The sequence below is a fragment of the Pezoporus flaviventris genome, unplaced genomic scaffold (genome assembly GCF_033815535.1).
Source record: "Pezoporus flaviventris isolate CSIRO_AGI_PZ_B2104156 unplaced genomic scaffold, CSIRO_AGI_Pfla_v1 ptg000067l, whole genome shotgun sequence".
Classification (NCBI taxonomy): Eukaryota; Metazoa; Chordata; class Aves; order Psittaciformes; family Psittacidae; genus Pezoporus; species Pezoporus flaviventris.
Window position 1 is genome coordinate 703,778 of NW_026892615.1, and position 15,157 is coordinate 718,934.

General features: G+C 57.1%; 2 protein-coding genes across 2 annotated transcripts; one reads left to right on the plus strand and one right to left on the minus strand.

The window, feature by feature from the left end:
* Positions 1–1,388: 1,388 nt before the first annotated feature.
* LOC133278718 (transcription factor sma-9-like) lies at positions 1,389–5,178 on the plus strand. Its single transcript, XM_061471799.1, has 9 exons — positions 1,389–1,797; positions 2,145–2,255; positions 2,987–3,108; positions 3,214–3,367; positions 3,711–3,899; positions 4,024–4,179; positions 4,267–4,386; positions 4,902–5,011; positions 5,097–5,178. The coding sequence occupies exons 1-9, from the start codon at positions 1,690–1,692 to the stop codon at positions 5,176–5,178; spliced, it is 1,152 nt and encodes a 383-aa protein (XP_061327783.1). The 5' UTR covers positions 1,389–1,689.
* Positions 5,179–5,704: 526 nt separating this feature from the next.
* Positions 5,705–15,090, minus strand: DHX38 (DEAH-box helicase 38). The gene is made up of 26 exons (XM_061471764.1): positions 14,758–15,090; positions 14,127–14,314; positions 13,864–13,968; positions 13,281–13,446; positions 13,058–13,176; positions 12,846–12,922; positions 12,537–12,692; positions 11,754–11,915; positions 11,563–11,670; positions 11,077–11,189; positions 10,840–10,977; positions 10,407–10,593; positions 10,131–10,316; positions 9,553–9,693; positions 9,263–9,373; positions 9,061–9,177; positions 8,835–8,942; positions 8,599–8,711; positions 7,900–8,108; positions 7,665–7,819; positions 7,309–7,464; positions 7,099–7,233; positions 6,895–7,020; positions 6,409–6,504; positions 6,122–6,243; positions 5,705–5,976 (listed from the first exon to the last, which is right to left on the minus strand). Exons 1-26 carry the CDS (start codon positions 15,069–15,071, stop codon positions 5,892–5,894), a joined length of 3,693 nt encoding a protein of 1,230 aa, XP_061327748.1. The 5' UTR covers positions 15,072–15,090; the 3' UTR covers positions 5,705–5,891.
* Between the last annotated feature and the right edge of the window lie 67 nt (positions 15,091–15,157).

The window sequence follows — 15,157 nt, forward strand, 5'->3', positions numbered from 1 at the left end:
GGGTGCAGTATCCTTGGCAGGATTTCCCTTTGCAAAAGCACTCGCCCTCTCCCCAGCAGGTCAGTGTCACACGTGTACCTGCAGGTTTGGGTTTCTGTGGACACCCCAGCCGGGCTGGCAGCCAGGCTCACCCCCATCCTCAGAGCTCCTCCTCACCCATGGGTGCTGTGCTTGCTCCAGGAAGCTTCTGGGGCACGCTCAGCCTCCACACAGAGACTGAGAGCAGAGAGGCTGCCCCGTGCAGCAGCAGCACACAGGCTACTGCCATCACTGAGCCAAATTCATTCGTGTTTACCATAACACACACAGGCAGAGAGTTTGTTTTGGGTTTGTTTTTTTTCTGGTGCTTTAAGAGGGGAAAAAACATTTCTCCCTCTCTGTCTAAACACTATTGATCTATGCCGGGAAGCCGCATGGAGAGGGAAGGGCGTGGAGAAACTGAAATTTCATTTCTGACAACTTGTTTCTGTTGTTTTTACTTTTTTTGGACAGCGAGAAGCGGGGCGCAGCGGCCTGGGGCGATGCGGTCAATAGCTCCCCACCCAGCCGTGGCCGAGGGCGCTCACCGCGCGCACCAGCGCGGCACCGGAGACACCTCACCGGGAGGGCTCCCCGCTACGTGAGGTCACCAGGTTCCGGTTCTGGGCGGTGTCCCCGGGCCGCGGCCGGGCTCGGGCTGCAGGCAGGGAGGTGCCGGGCCGGGGGGGGCCGGAGCGCGGCAGCGATGGCGCGGGAGGGCTGCGGTGAGGACACGGGCAGCGCTGGGGCCGTGCTGCCATGGAGGGGGCGCTGGGCCGCTGCGCAGCGCTGCTCTGCCGCTGCAGGAGCCCCAGGCCCGGCGGTTGAAGAGCCAGTGCCACAGGGCGGTGGGGCTGCCCCAGGCCAGGCCGGGCAACGCATCGAAGAACCCCGCTGGGACCGAGGGTCGTCGGGGCAGCAGGCAGGGCCTGAACCGTGCTGTGTCCTTCCCGCAGCGAGAGAGTGGCCAAAGTGTGGCACATCCAAGGAGGCTCCTGCACCTCCGGGCCAGCCCGAGAGTCCCAGCGAAAGGCTGCCGACACCGGAGGGGGCAACGTCAGAGCTGAGCAGCTCCATCCGCCAGCTTCACCAGGAGACAGAGACCCAGGTGAGCGGTGCCAACCCCACTCCCACTCCAGGTGCTGGTTGTGGGTCCCCGGGCTGCTGGCTGGTGGTGCAGGAGGCCCTGGCCAGCGCTCACGCCTGCCAGCAGACGGCTCCTCCCCAGGGCTCGGGGATGTCCGCTCCTGCTGCAGCTGCACTGGTCCCACTGCCGCGATTTCCCACAGCAGCCACAGCTCCTGCTGGCATCACTGCAGTGCCAGCAGGGTCAGGGGTTGGCTTCGTGAGCCCAAGAGGACTTTAGAGCACACACAGGGTGGTACTGCCTGGGGTGGGGGGGGGTCTGCACCCACTAGTTACCAACATACCCCAGTGCTGCTCTCTGGGCTGCCAGCAGCCTCATCCAGCCCTGGTGCGTGCCAGGAGCTGGAGGAGGGTCTGGCTGGAGCAGTGAGCAAGAGCAGTGCTGCTCATGCTGTGTCCTAGGGCCAAAGGCAAGCGTTGGTGCCAGAGCCATGGCAAGGACAGCCCCAGGCATGCCAGGACACACCGGAGCTGGAGCCAGCCTCCATACGGGCACTGCAGCTGTACGTGGACTTCTGCAGGGGCATGAATCACGAGCTGCTGGTGCAGCTGCAGCACCAGGAGAGCACAGCAGAGCAGCAGCAGCAGCAGTTTGCCTTTCTGAGGCAGCAGTGCCAGGCGGTGATGGGCAAGGTACTGCTGGAGGGTGCCACAGGCCAGGCTGCAGGAGTCCCCCACCCTTGGCCATGTTCTTACATCTTGGGCAAGGCACCATGCCTGCCCAGCAGCCTGCCTGTGGGAACTGCTGGTGATCAGTGCTCAGGGACGGGCAGGATATATCCTGCCAGCCACATGTGGGACAAGGAGTTAGCACCTCACCCTGTATGGAGCACCCTAGACATGGGGCAGGCATGGCTGGCATGGCCCAGTAAACCCAGCTGAGCACAGCTGGAAGACTGCAGCTCCTAAGGGCCCCACTGACACTCTGGGCACCATCCAAGGGCTGGGCACCCACAGGTCAGTGATGCACCTCTCCCCAGGAACAGAAGGATGAGGCAGTGCAGACAGAGGTCACCTTTGATGTGGCTGCCCATGGCCATGCGGACGGCAGCTACAACATCCTGGAGAAGCACACACTGCTTCTCGAGCAGGTCAGTTCTGGCACACTGGACCAGACAGGGGCCAGCACACAGCATACAGCAGTGCTGCTCACATAGGCAATGGTAGATGCAGAAATGAGGCACTGCAGGCAGAAGAGAGCAGCTAAGAAGTGCTGGTACTGACACAGAACACAGCTGGGGTGTGCGGCTGAGCCAGGCAGTGCTGAGGAAGGTGGGTGGGTGAGGATGGGGCATCCAAGGCCTCTGGGCTGGAACATGTGAAGGCTGCAGCAGTCTTGGGCTGCCACAGTCTTGGTGGCTCCAGCCAGAGCTGCAGCCCAGTGCATGCCCCAGTGGCAGAGAGCAGCAGCAAGGAGACATTTGGCACCCATAAAGGCCAGCATACATGTGGCTGGAGGATGAGGCACAAAAGGACCCCAGGAGGCAGCAGGCATCAGTTACTGCATGTTCACACACTGCAACACTCTGTCCATCCTGGTGTTAACAATGGGGAATGGCAAGACCCTGTGGTCACCAGAGGCTCCCTGTGCTTTTGGGTCATCACCAGTTGCAGAGTTAAGGGGCAGACAGGGTTTGCCTCTGCAGTCCTGGGAGGGAGGATGGGCAGCCCCTGAGCCTGGGGGGAAGCAGCCAGGGGGGCACAGGAGCCACGAGTGCCCCAGAACCACAGCGGCGGCTCCTCCCTGGGACAGGGGGAGGCAGTGCCAGCCGCGCTGTCTCAAGCAGCCGAATTAGGCACTGCCAGCCTGGACTCCCCGCAGCGCACAGGGGAGCAGCCGTGCCGGTGCCTGGGGGAGGACCCACAGCAAGATGAGGGCTGCGAGGTGGCAGCCGTGCTGCAGGAGAAAGCGGCCAGCAGCAGAGCAGAGCCGGCTCAGAGCAGGTGAGCCCCACACAGCCGGAGCACAGCAGGGCTCTCCCTGTGACTGCTCCATCAGAGGCGGGCAGCCGGGCGCTGCAGCAGCTCAGGCTGTGCCTGTGCCCACAGGGAGCTGGCAGAGCAGCTCAAGGCAGAGCTGAGCCAGTGGCAGTGGAAGCATCAGGTGACCCTCGAGCAGGCACTGCAACACATGCATGCTGCGGCCCATGCTGCAGAGGAGCTGCAGAGGAACCAGAAACAGCTCCAAACCCTGAGGGAGCAGGTAGGGAGCAGGCAGGACCTGCTGTGGGGTCCCTCCGTCAGCCTGGGCCTGGTCTCTTCTGCCCCTGTGGGTAACCTAGGGCCCACCCAGTGCCAGCAGCAGGCTGCCACACCATGAGAGCTGCAAGGGGAGCTGCGCTGTCAGTAGGATGGGAAAGAACAGCTCTAGCAAGAGCTGCTGCAGGCAAAGGAGTGGAAGAGCACTCTCGAGAGTTAATAAAGCCCTGTACCAAAGCCTATGCTGCAGGAGTGCACAGTGAGCTGGGATCAGCAGCAGGAGAGAGGGCACAGACCTCACTCGAGCACAGCAATGCTGCATTCCCTGATGCATTGCCTTCTCTCAGCTGAGGACACAGGAGGAGCAGAGCCAGGGCCTGCAGCATCACCTGGCTCGGCTGCAGGAAGAGCTGGGAGCCACCCACGCCCGGGAGCAGCAAAACCTGCAGCAGCTGAGTGAAGCCAAGGAGACCATCCAAGTCCTGCACCAAGAAGTGGCCTCCAACAGAAAGCACATGGCAGAGCTGCTGCAGCAGGTGAGGGCAGGGACAGGGCAGCCCTTGGTGCAGAGCTCACTCTGCCCCCCGGCAGCACTGCCCCTGGGTAGCCCAGCCTGCCATGGCCTGGCCAGCACCCTCTGCCCCGTGATTCTGCACACAGGTGAGGGACATGACCACCCTGCAGGCAGAGCTGGCCCAGGCCCAGCAAGAGAAAGCCAAGCAGGAGGAGAACATTGCAGCCTATGTGACACAGAAGCAGCAGCTCCACTGGGAGCTGAGGAAGCTGCAGGGGTCCCAGGAGCAGTGTAAGCAAGAGGTAAACATGTCCTGGGCCTTCCCACAGGGCACCAGGAGTCTGTGCTCAGCCTGTGTCCCTCTCACTGCTTCTCTGTGCCACCAACAGGCCCATTCCCTCCAGGAGACGCTATGTGAGCTGAGGAGCCGAGCCCAATACTGGCAAGAGCTATATAAGGACAGCGCCCAAACTCTGGCTATGCGAGAAGAGGAACTAGTTGTTTGCAAGGTGGAGCTGGCTTTCCTCAAGGAAGAGCTCAGCAAGGCCATGGAGCAGATGCAGGTTAGAAAGAGGCAGCACCACAGCCCAAGACAGGAGCACAGGATGGGCCCCCTAGTACCAGGGAATGACAAACATCCTGGTCCACAGGCAGGGGAGGGGTGGAAAGGAAAGGACAGGGGACAGCATTCTGCTGCTCCCAGCTGCCAAGGGAGGAAGCTGAGGGTCTGACAGCAGCAAAGCACACCACCTTCTCCTTAAAGTACCCCTCCTCACTCAGCTGCGAGAAGGAAGCACCTCTGCATTAAGCTACCATGTTAGAACAACAGTTCAGGGCAGTAGTGCTGAGGTTAACAGTGGTGCTCCAGAGCAGGTCTCCTGAGGCACCACCCTCTCCTCAGCCCAGCTCGCTGGTCCAGCACAGCCTGGGTTCTCCAACTGCCTTCAGCCCTTAGCTCATGGAGGCTGGGAAGAGCAGTCACAGGCACTGCAAGCACACATGGCACTGTGGTCACTCTTTCCAGGTGAAACCCCTGCCCTCTGCCCAAGCTCTGCCATGCTCCAACAGTGGCAGACTGCAAAAGGAAACAGAGCTGCTGCTGGTCAACATCAGCCAGTGTGTGAAGGAGCCAACGTGAGTGAGAAGCCTTACTAGAACACAGGGGCAGGTGACTGCCGCCTTCTCACACCGAGTCGCTCAGCTCATACCTTGTTTTCAGGCATTCAAATAAGAAACTAAGGCACAAGATCCAGTGGGAAATCAAGCAGACTGCAGAGCTGCTAGGTGAAAAGGAGGAGTAAGTTTTGAACACAGGAGTGGAGCTGAGCTATCCCAAACAGCAGTTACTGCTGCTGGCAGGAATGTATGGGACACATGGACAACTGCTGGACTAGTCAAGCTCCTGAAACACCAGCAGATCAGGGTTGTCTTTGCATCATTGCATCCCCTCATTTCCTCTCCCTTTCCTCCAGGCATGTTCAAGACACACTGCGGAAAGAAGACACGTACCTCATGGTTGGAACAGATGAGCAGCAGCACAAGTGTGAGCAGCTGAAGGTGAGAATTCCTGGCACAGCCTGGCTTGAAACAGGGTTGGCCCTGTGGGCTTTTGTGGGCAAGGGCAGCTGAGCACAGGCTGTGGCAGAACTGCCTTTGCAGTAGTATGGGCCAGGGCGCCTTTGCCCTCTAGGTCAGTGTAACACTGTGCCTTGTGTCCTATAGGGCAACAACTTCACATTACCAGCCCCCCACAATTCTGCAGGGCTGTTTCCACCCCCCTCTTGCCCACAGGACAGGAAACAGTGCAAAACAAAGCAAGGACTAGACAACTTTTAAACAAATAAAAGTCTTTTCTCTTCTGTAGCAAAATCAGTGCCAAGCACTACATCCTTTCTGGGCCACAAGCTGTAGAGTGCCTCAGAGAGTACAGTGATCAGAGGAGGGGCTGGGCACACATCTAAGACTCAGCTTCTCCTGAAAGTCTTTAAGCTTCAAAACAATGGGCACTGCTGCCTTAGAGGCCAAAGCGTGCTGGGGTGCGTCGTGGTGTCAGGGGCTCGCCCTGCTCCTTCCGCCCAGGGGTGTAGATTTTAGTAGATCTGCCAGGAGAGAACAAGGGTGATTAGCGGAATACGTAACTTTTCCCTGCACCACAGCACCCATGAGAAAGTTGGCGTGCTCCATGCAGCTCACTACTCCTGCTCCTCAGCAGGCATCCCACGGCCAGGCAGAGCCAGCACCTACCTGGCACTGCCCAGAGGGTTGCGGCGCTCCTGCTCCTCCCGGCGGGCACGCAGCTGCTCCTCGGCCAGTGCCATCTCCTCCTCCATGGCAGACACTTCCTCCTTGGCACGGCGGCGGTTCTCCTGGAGCAGGGCAGGGGAGGTCAGGGAGAGGCAGAGCGGGCCAGCAGCCGACTCGCTGCAAGCCCACAGGCCTGCTCCCTCCACGTCAGAGAGCACACACCGTGCTGTAGAGCAGGTATGCAGTGGGCCTGCTGTCTGCCAGCTCATCCTGCACAGGAAACTCACCTGACGTGACTTGCCAGCATGCTTGATACTGTAGAACATGGGGCCCAGCTCTGCCAGCCACTCTCCATCCACAGCGGTGACACACTGCATGTATTCCTGCAGGGACAGAGGAAAGGTCAGAGTAGCAGGATGGCACTTGCAGACTGGGCACCATTTCCAGAGCCATGGCAGCTCCCCCCCTCCCCCACTTGCTGATGGCACTTTTCATGCTGGGCTACACCCCTTCCAGATCATTCCTGCCAGCCTCAGAAGCTGCTACGGGCTGGACTTGGAGAGACTGCAAAGTTCAAACATGTCCCACACAGGTCAGGGAAAAAAAGGAACAAACAGGACTCTGCAGATGACATAGACATGCTTGGTTGGTATAGATGGGAAATGCTGATAACCACCCCTCCAACAACTCCTAGTATCACGGCAAAGCCCTCCCACCTCCCTCATCATGACAGCACTCATCAGCCTTTCGGCCAGCCCTCAGCTCAAGCTCACCTTGGTGGTCATGACCAGCTCATGGTACACAATGTAGTCTGGTGTGTAGCCCATGCCAAACAGAGAGCTTGTGGGGTGCAGGTGGCAAGGCATGCCCGTACGGATGTTCACATACTCCCCAATGCCCTGCAAAGAGGAGTATCGTCAGTGCCCCAGCTCCCAGACAGGGCTTTTCAGCCTCAGACCAGCAGAGACAACTCTCACCTTAAGCTTTGCAGCTTGATGGAAATACGCAGCACAGATGCACTTCCTGACAACATCCCAGTCAGTACCACAGGATGCCAGGCTCATCCGCTGCTGCACCATGATGTCCTTGAGCTGGGCACGCACCTCCCGCACCTGCAGGGGTGTGTGACAGTCAGACCCCTCTCCTGTGTAATGCTCCCACCCACAGCCTCATTGCCACAGCCTCACCTTCCGCATGGCCTTGGCATGGATGAAGTGCTGGTTGCACCACAATGTGGAATAGCTGTTGTTCTTCCACTGCAGGTAAACATTCAGGTAAGTCAAGTGATCACTCTCGGGAACAGCAAATTTTTCCCGCACTTGGTCACTCTCCTCCTCTCGGCCCTGAAGGGTGAGAAAAGAACACAGGTTAGTCAAAGACCAGGCTGGACAAGGCCTTGGGTGATATGATTTAGCGAAAGGTGTCCCTGCCCATGGCAGGGGGGTTGGAACAGGATGATCTTAAGGTCCTTTCCAACCCTAACGATTCTATGATTCTAAATATCAGCGGAAAGCCCCAGACTGCTGAAGGAGCAAACAAGTACCTTAGGCCGATAAAAGATGGCAGGTACAGACAACATGGAGACAATAAGCAAGATCTCGGAGCTGCAACCCATGTCACAGGAGACAATGAGCATTTTGGAGAGTGCAGGATCCAGTGGAAACTCCACCATGAGACGTCCCGTTGAGGTCAGACCACCTATAGGAACAGCACAGGGGTCAGCAGCTGGGCAGGTCCCACTCCCACAGGGTGACAGCTTGCCCCAGCAGCCAAAGTACCAGTGTTATCCAGGGCTCCCAGGATCCACAGCTGATACATGGAGTTAAGCATGTTGTCCTCAGGGGGTGGATCCATGAAGTGGAACTGCAGCAGGTCCTGCACACCCAGGGACTTGAGCAAAAGCACCACATTGGCAAGGTTGGTGCGCTGGATCTCAGGCACTGTGGTTGTCAGCAGCTCATTCTTGTAGGCACTCTGGGTGTAGAGCCTGGAAAACAGATGACAAGAGCATGTTCCTCACATTCAGGCCATGGTGTCCACTACTGACTCACCCACCGCTGCCCACCCCAGCCAGCAGGACATCAGAGAGGAACTTCTACCCTGGCCAACATGTGGCCTCCCCAGCGCTTAAGGGTACCCGTGCTGCAGCACAGTGCACACCCTTCACAAGCACAGTAATTCCCTGGGCACAGACCAGCCTCAAAGCAATGCATTGAGAAAGCTGCTTGGCTTGGCTGTTACCCTCACAGGATCAAGGGCAGAACAGCCACAAGTGAAAACAGGCAAGGGAAGAAACTGGAGCATGGCCTTTGCTCTGCAGAGGCACTGGGTCCAAAAGACAAGGGCTCAAGACCTGCCTACTGCTCTCATACCTCCAGAAGTTCAAGACAACAAACAGCTCCAGTGAGAAAAAAGTATGTATAACCTGATGCCAAGCTGCAGATAGGACAGGAACAGGAACACCATTATGTGCCTACCTGAAGCAGTGGCCTGGGCCCGTTCGGCCAGCTCGGCCTGCCCTCTGGTTGGCGTTGGCTTGACTGATGGGGTAGATCTGCAGTGCATCCATGCCTATACGGGGGTTGAAAACCTGCAGGACATAAGCAGAACAGAGTGAAGAAAGAGGAAGGCTGGGTCACTACCCAGTCACAGAACCCCCTCAGACCAAACCCAGAGATGACAGACATAAATAGTACAGGAAATCATGGCTTACCTTCAACTTGCAGTAGCCAGAGTCAATCACAAACATGATGCCGTCCACTGTTAGTGAGGTCTCTGCAATGTTGGTGGCAACAATGCACTTCCTGACCCCATCTGGAGCCTGCAAGCATACTGCACGTTAGTCACAAAAGGCACGCCTGCACCTCTCACTACCTCAGTTGTCTTCCCTGTACTAGTTTCTCCTACCCCCACCCCTACCACAGAGAACACATCAGCACCTTCTGGAAAATCTTGGCCTGCAAGTCCGATGGCAGCTGTGAATAGATAGGCAGAACAGCGAGCGCAGGCGCCTTCTCCAGCTCTTCGAGGTGCTCAATGATTTGCTCTGAGGTCACCTAGGCACAAGAGGGGTGTAACCATAAGATGGGGTGTAATCATAAACAACAAGGGGGTAGGATAGTGCCTACCCTTCCAGCTCACCTCTATGTCCTCCTGGCCAGGCATGAAGATGAGGATGTCTCCAGGAGCACCAGACAAATGGACCTGCAGGGCTTGTTTCACTGCAGCTTCCACATAATCCTCTTGTGGGGTCTGAAAGGCACACCCAGATTTCAGACATCAGTATGTGACCTGCCCAACCCTTCGTGCAAGACTGCATCACAGCCCAGCTTCTCCTCCTCTATCCTTTGACCACCACAGAGTGCTGTACACCCGAGAATCAACCCCCTTCTGTCACAACAGAACTTTCCCCTGCAACACATTGACCATACCTTGCTGAAAAGAATATCAACAGGGAAGGTGCGCCCAGGAATGTGGAAAATGGGAACGTTTCCAAAGAAGGAGGCAAACTTATCCGCATCCATGGTGGCTGAGGTAACAACAAGCTTCAGATCTGAACGTCGGGCCACCACCTAGAAAGCGGATGAAAGGAACAGTAAGAAAAGGGCCCTTGGGCATGGCTGCAGCACAGGACAGAGCTTCTGTACTCTAGAGTCACTGGCTGTTAATGCCAGGGAACACAGATGCAGTTAAGCTTATTTAACTGCTCTGTGCAGTTAAGTAAGACCAACCTTGGTCCAGGAAGCCTTAAGCCAGCAAAGATCTCTGTACCTAGTGACAGCTAGCCAGCAAGCTTCTGGCAGCACTTCTGGCATTAGGGGAGATTTAACAGCTAATTAAAACTAAGGGTTAGAACCACAGGCTAGGATGGTGGAGCAGCAATGCAGAGATGTGGCAGAGCTGCTTCCTTCTCCCAGACCTGGTAGAGAAGGCCCATCCCTGTCAATACTTTGTGTTAAGACCAGCTCATGTCCTCTGTGCTGCTGTTGTCCTGTCCAGGCTCACATACCTCCCGAAGCAAGCCAAAGAGCACGTCAGTATTGAGCGAGCGCTCATGTGCCTCATCCATGATGATAGCACTGTAGTTGTCCAGGTCAGCCTCTCGCAGGGACTCACGAAGAAGAATCCCATCTGTCATGTATTTGATCAACGTGTTCTCGGACGTGCAGTCCTCAAAGCGGATGGCGTAGCCCACCTGGGAGGGTAGAGATACAAGTTGGTCTCCGAACAGTCCCATGCACTCACTGTCCTCAGCCCACAGCCCTGCACCCACTGCCAGGCTCACCTCCTCCCCAAGCCGCACGCCCATCTCCTCACTGACCCGCTTGGCAACGGACATGGCTGCCACCCTGCGGGGCTGCGTGCAGCCAATCATGCCGTAGTCGGTGTACCCATCCTCATGCAGGTACTGTGTCAGCTGTGTCGTCTTCCCGCTCCCCGTCTCCCCCACCACAATCACAATGCTGTTGTCTCTGAAGAAGAAAGGGAAAAAGTATTTCTTTACACACCATGAAGGGCTTTTGCACTCACAGCCCTGGTTGGTCACCCATGCATCACCCCCCTCAGACGGAAGAACTGCCACCAAGGCAGCGGGGTTTGTTTCCTGAGGGTGCAGCATCCAAACAGGCCATGTAGCTGGGAGAATTTCTCACTTGGGTTTCTGAGATATAGGTCAATGCCCTGGGAATGCTCTCTGACCAGCTCCCTAGCAGCCATACCTGAGGATGGAGAGCAGCTCCTGCTGCACAGCAAAGATGGGCAGATACTGTCTCTGCTCCAGGATTGATTTCTTCTTGGCAAACTCGCTGCTGGCTTCATTTTTTTCTTTCATGTGTTCAGCAAACTTCTGCTCAGTCCTGAGGAAACACCAGAAGTCCACACACTTTGTTAAGCAAATGGACCCCATATAGACCCCATTACTGACTGAGCAGGAGTAATTAAAAGCAAGCTCATACTTGTAATCCACTTTGCCATCTTCTGTCACCATCTCATCCTTCTCGTCTTCTTTCTTGATCCCCATAATGTCTCCCAGTTTTGTGCCTGCCAGCTCCCAGTGCTTATGCTGAGCCTGGAAGGAGAGAGAGCACCATAACTGCCACAGCAAGCCCTGACAAATCATTCTTCTCCAATCCTATTCATAAGACTAGGAAAGCATGTTAGCCCCACAGTTCTAGTGCTAGAACACAGAACACATACCCCATTCCTATACCAAGTCTCCCTCTTCCAAGTGAGCCAAAGCAGAGCTCTTTAGACACTGGTCTGGATACAGAGAGTATCCAGACAGATATGCTGGATAAACAATATCCCAGGTCACAAAAATATAAACTCCTTATTATCACTTGCTGCCAAAGCCTATACTCTGCAAAGTCCAAACAAAGGCTGTAAAGAACTATATAACATATACAGGGCAGTAGTAAGTCAAAAAAAAGGTCACAGCATACCCTCTTACGCTCCTTTTGCTCCCTGTGCTTTCGCACCAACTGGCTGCCTTTCCGGGCTATGATGGCCAAATCTGAGGTGGCGTCCTTGACAGGGATGACTGGCTCCGGCTAGAGGAAAGAGGTACTGTTTCAGCATGAAGAGCTCACACTTCTGGGGCTCCCTGCCACCAGTCTGCAGCCACAGTTTTTACCTGCTTGGTGAAGACAATCCTTCCATCTAGGAAAGGGGGCACCAGGTTGTGCACCAACAAATGCACTTTAGCTGAGTTATCCTCCTCAAAATCGTCATCAATTTCAATCCGATGGACCACACCGCTGGTCAGCATCCGATTTGTCTCCCAGCGCTCGTTATCCTAAGGGAAACAGCATGTTAGAAAGAATACAAAAGCCTCACAGAAAGCCCAAAAGATCACACCAGAGCTTAGGGGTCTGGGACCCACACTGACAATAGGATGAAACTGATGCTTCCAGCCTAGGAAGCCTGAAACCAAGCACTTAGGGAAGAATCAATAACTGGAAGCAGCAGGGTACAGGAAACACAGTCTGACCCGATGAAGCACATGCTCAACAAGGCTGTCTCCAAGGAAATGCAGGAGAGGCATTTTCCACAAGGCCCCTGCCATACTCAGAACACACCAGGAAGCCAGGACATAATCCTGCTTGTGCTAAGGGTAGCAACCCCCACCATCACTGGGCCAACAGCAGACAACCCGTGTGATGTAACTCACACCCCAAAACAGCAAGAGCATAGCCCTTCACATTCCTGTTGCCCTGCGCACTGTGAACCACTGCAGTTACTCTGTGCAGCAGGTACAGGGTTGCACTGTCCAGGGGAGCTTAGCAATAGCTTCCCTGTGAGCCTGGGCCAGGACACACACCGTGCTTCCCCACCTCGCAGCAGAGGCTTAGCTTTGCAGCCACCAACCAGATCTACGGAGGGACGGCAAACCCCACTCGTTCACAACAGCCCTTACCTCGTTGATCTGCCGCCGCTGCGCTGAGATGCGCGTCTGCCTCTGCTTGTGCAAATGCTGCTCCCGCTTCTTCACGTACTCGTCGGAGGAACAGGCCAAGGGGTTGTGAAACTCGTCGTAGCCCTCATCCATCATGTACCAGTCCCGGTCAGCTTGCTGGGAGGGGAGAGGCGCTGCCATGAGCTCCCTCGGCCCCGGAAGCCACCAGGGCCGGGCCGGGCGCTGCCGCTGCTCCCGATGTGGCCGCCGGGGGGAGCCCGCCCGCCGCCCGCACTGCTGCCTGCCCGCCCCGAGACCCGCGGCTCTCACCCGCTGATCGTCCTCCCACTGCTGCCGCTCCTCCTCCGTCTCGAAGGCGATGCCCTCCTCCCCGTCTGTGCGCCGGCCTGGAGGGGCGAGCAGGTCAGTGCGGCCCCAGTCCGGGCGCGCAGGGGGAAACCCTACAGCACCCAACCTGGTGCTTCCCGGGAGAAGGGAATTTCCACGGTGCTTTCCCAGGTAGCTCAACCCTGGCTCCTCACCTCTCCCTCTGGACAGCCGTGGTGTAGACCCGAGGTGTCTCCGGTCATCAGCCCACTCGTTGTATTTGTACGATGGTGTGGGCAATGGTGTCTTATCTGAGTACCTGCTCCTTACAGACCTGGAAAACAGCACAAGGGAGGAACTGGTGTCAACAGCCAGGCACAACCCTCACATACACCCTCCCCTTTCTGCAACTAACAGCTCAGCCCCAGGCACTCATACCTGTCCCGGTCTCTCCGGTCCGTGTCCCGCTGTGATGATGGCCGGTGGCTGCGCTCCGAGTCTCGGGAGGAAGGCATGGGCGAGGGAGATTCCCACTGTGAGCGGCGAGCACTGCTGGAGCCAGTGTCATCCTCCTCCCAGCCAGAGCGAGACGGCGTGGCTGCATCTAGCAGAGAAGATGGGGTTTGGCACCTGATGTTCAGTGACCTCCTAATGACCAGGAGCCACTGTACACCTAGCAAGGAGCACGGAGAGAGGGTACCCATCTGCCCCTATCTGAAACATAGGACTGGGCCAGAATTCCAAGGAAAATTGCCAAGTGACCGCATTTCTTTCACACAGACCCAGAACAGACCCCACTGCACAGAGATCAGCCAGATGTCCACACACATGGCTGGCAGATTGCTCCTGGGCCCAGGTCAGGCTAGGAGTTTTAGGTTTACCCTAACCACAAATGTTAAAAGATACAGGCTTTTTGACCCACACTTGTCGTGACAAAAGCAGCAGAAAATATTAACAACAAAAAGAACAAACCCCTTCCTGTTTGGTCTCACATAAGAATTCTGCTGGGTCCCACTCCTACCTTTGGGCCGATGCCTGGGACTCTCTGGTTCACTCCTCCTGCTGCTGCGCTCTGATGAGCTGTCCCTGTCTGACCTGCTGCTGTGACGACTTCTGTCCCGTTCCTCTGCAAAAGGAAAGTGAGATGATGGGGTAAGTGCACAAGCAGGCTTCCCAGATCTGCTGCAGAAACCACCATGAACATTAGCTAAGGACTGCAAACAGGCTGAGGGATGAGCCCAAGCCCTAAGCAGTAAGAGGCACAAAGGTCTTTTGGACAATTACCACGGTGCCGTTTGCGATCATGGTCCCGGTCCCTACTGCGTTCCTTCTTCTGCTGTTTCTCCTCCTTGGAGGAGGCAAAGACACCATGTGCCCGACGGTCCCTTTCACGCTGCCGGTTGCGTTCCCAAAACTCCTCACTGACGCCTCCCGTGTAGGAAGGTGATTCCACATGGGTAGAACGGTAATGCCTGCAAAGACAGAGCAGACAACAAAAGCTCAAGAGTGCTGAGGAATAGTTGGCCTTCAACTTGACTCACACAACTCTACTTCTAACCTCTGCCGTAGCAGAAGCTTACAGCTGAAAGTGCTCTCTCTATCCTTTGCTAACAGCACACCGCGTCTCTGATGCTCTCACATGCAATTCTGAACAGGCCGCAGCCTCCAGGCTGGTGATTGCAGGCCTGACAGCACTTACCCTTAACACCCCAGGCAGGGCAGCAGCGAAGAGCCTTGCCCAGAGTTCCTCAAACCTAGAGGTGCCCCCGGTCCCACCCGAGGAAATTCGCCGCCCCGCCGGTCACCGGCGCAGCCCCGCACACCCTGACGGTGCTCACGCTCATTCCCCCACGGGGATCCGGCAGCCGCGGAGGACCCGGTGGCACCGAACACCCACCCGTCCCCGCAGACCTACCTGTGAACGCCGTGGCTGCTCCGGGTGCCCTCGTCGCTGTCCTCCTCGGCGTTGCCCGCCTCGCCGCGGCTCTCTTCCCGGTCCTCCCCGTGCGAGGCGACCCGGGACCGCTTCCTGCTCACCTCCTCCTCCCCTCGCTCCCGCCGCTTCTGGGCCGCCAGCACATCCAGGCCCAGCAAGGAACCCCGTGGTGCCGGCGCCTTGAAGACGTGCAGCTCGGCGGCGGCGCTGCGCTGCCGCAGAACCAGCCCGCCGGCCTCGCCGTCCGGGGTGGTCCCCGCCAGGCGGTGCAGAGACCCCTCGGCCATCGCCATCGCCGCCGATGAGCGGGCGAGAGGGGTAAGCACTGGAGCTCTGCCTCTGTCTGCGTCTGCGTCTGCCTCTGTCCGCGTCTGCGTCT

Coding starts and splice junctions, on each gene's coding strand:
- LOC133278718 (XM_061471799.1), top strand. CDS start 1,690: ATGAATCACGAGCTGCTGGTGCAGCTGCAGCACCAGGAGAGCACAGCA. Junction 3,900..4,023: donor TGGCAGAGCTGCTGCAGCAG/GTGAGGGCAGGG, acceptor TTCTGCACACAG/GTGAGGGACATGACCACCCT. Junction 5,012..5,096: donor CAGTGTGTGAAGGAGCCAAC/GTGAGTGAGAAG, acceptor CCTTGTTTTCAG/GCATTCAAATAAGAAACTAA.
- DHX38 (XM_061471764.1), bottom strand. CDS start 15,071: ATGGCGATGGCCGAGGGGTCTCTGCACCGCCTGGCGGGGACCACCCCG. Junction 13,447..13,863: donor TCCCAGGCATCGGCCCAAAG/GTAGGAGTGGGA, acceptor CTTCTCTGCTAG/ATGCAGCCACGCCGTCTCGC. Junction 12,923..13,057: donor ACGGCTGTCCAGAGGGAGAG/GTGAGGAGCCAG, acceptor TCGCCCCTCCAG/GCCGGCGCACAGACGGGGAG.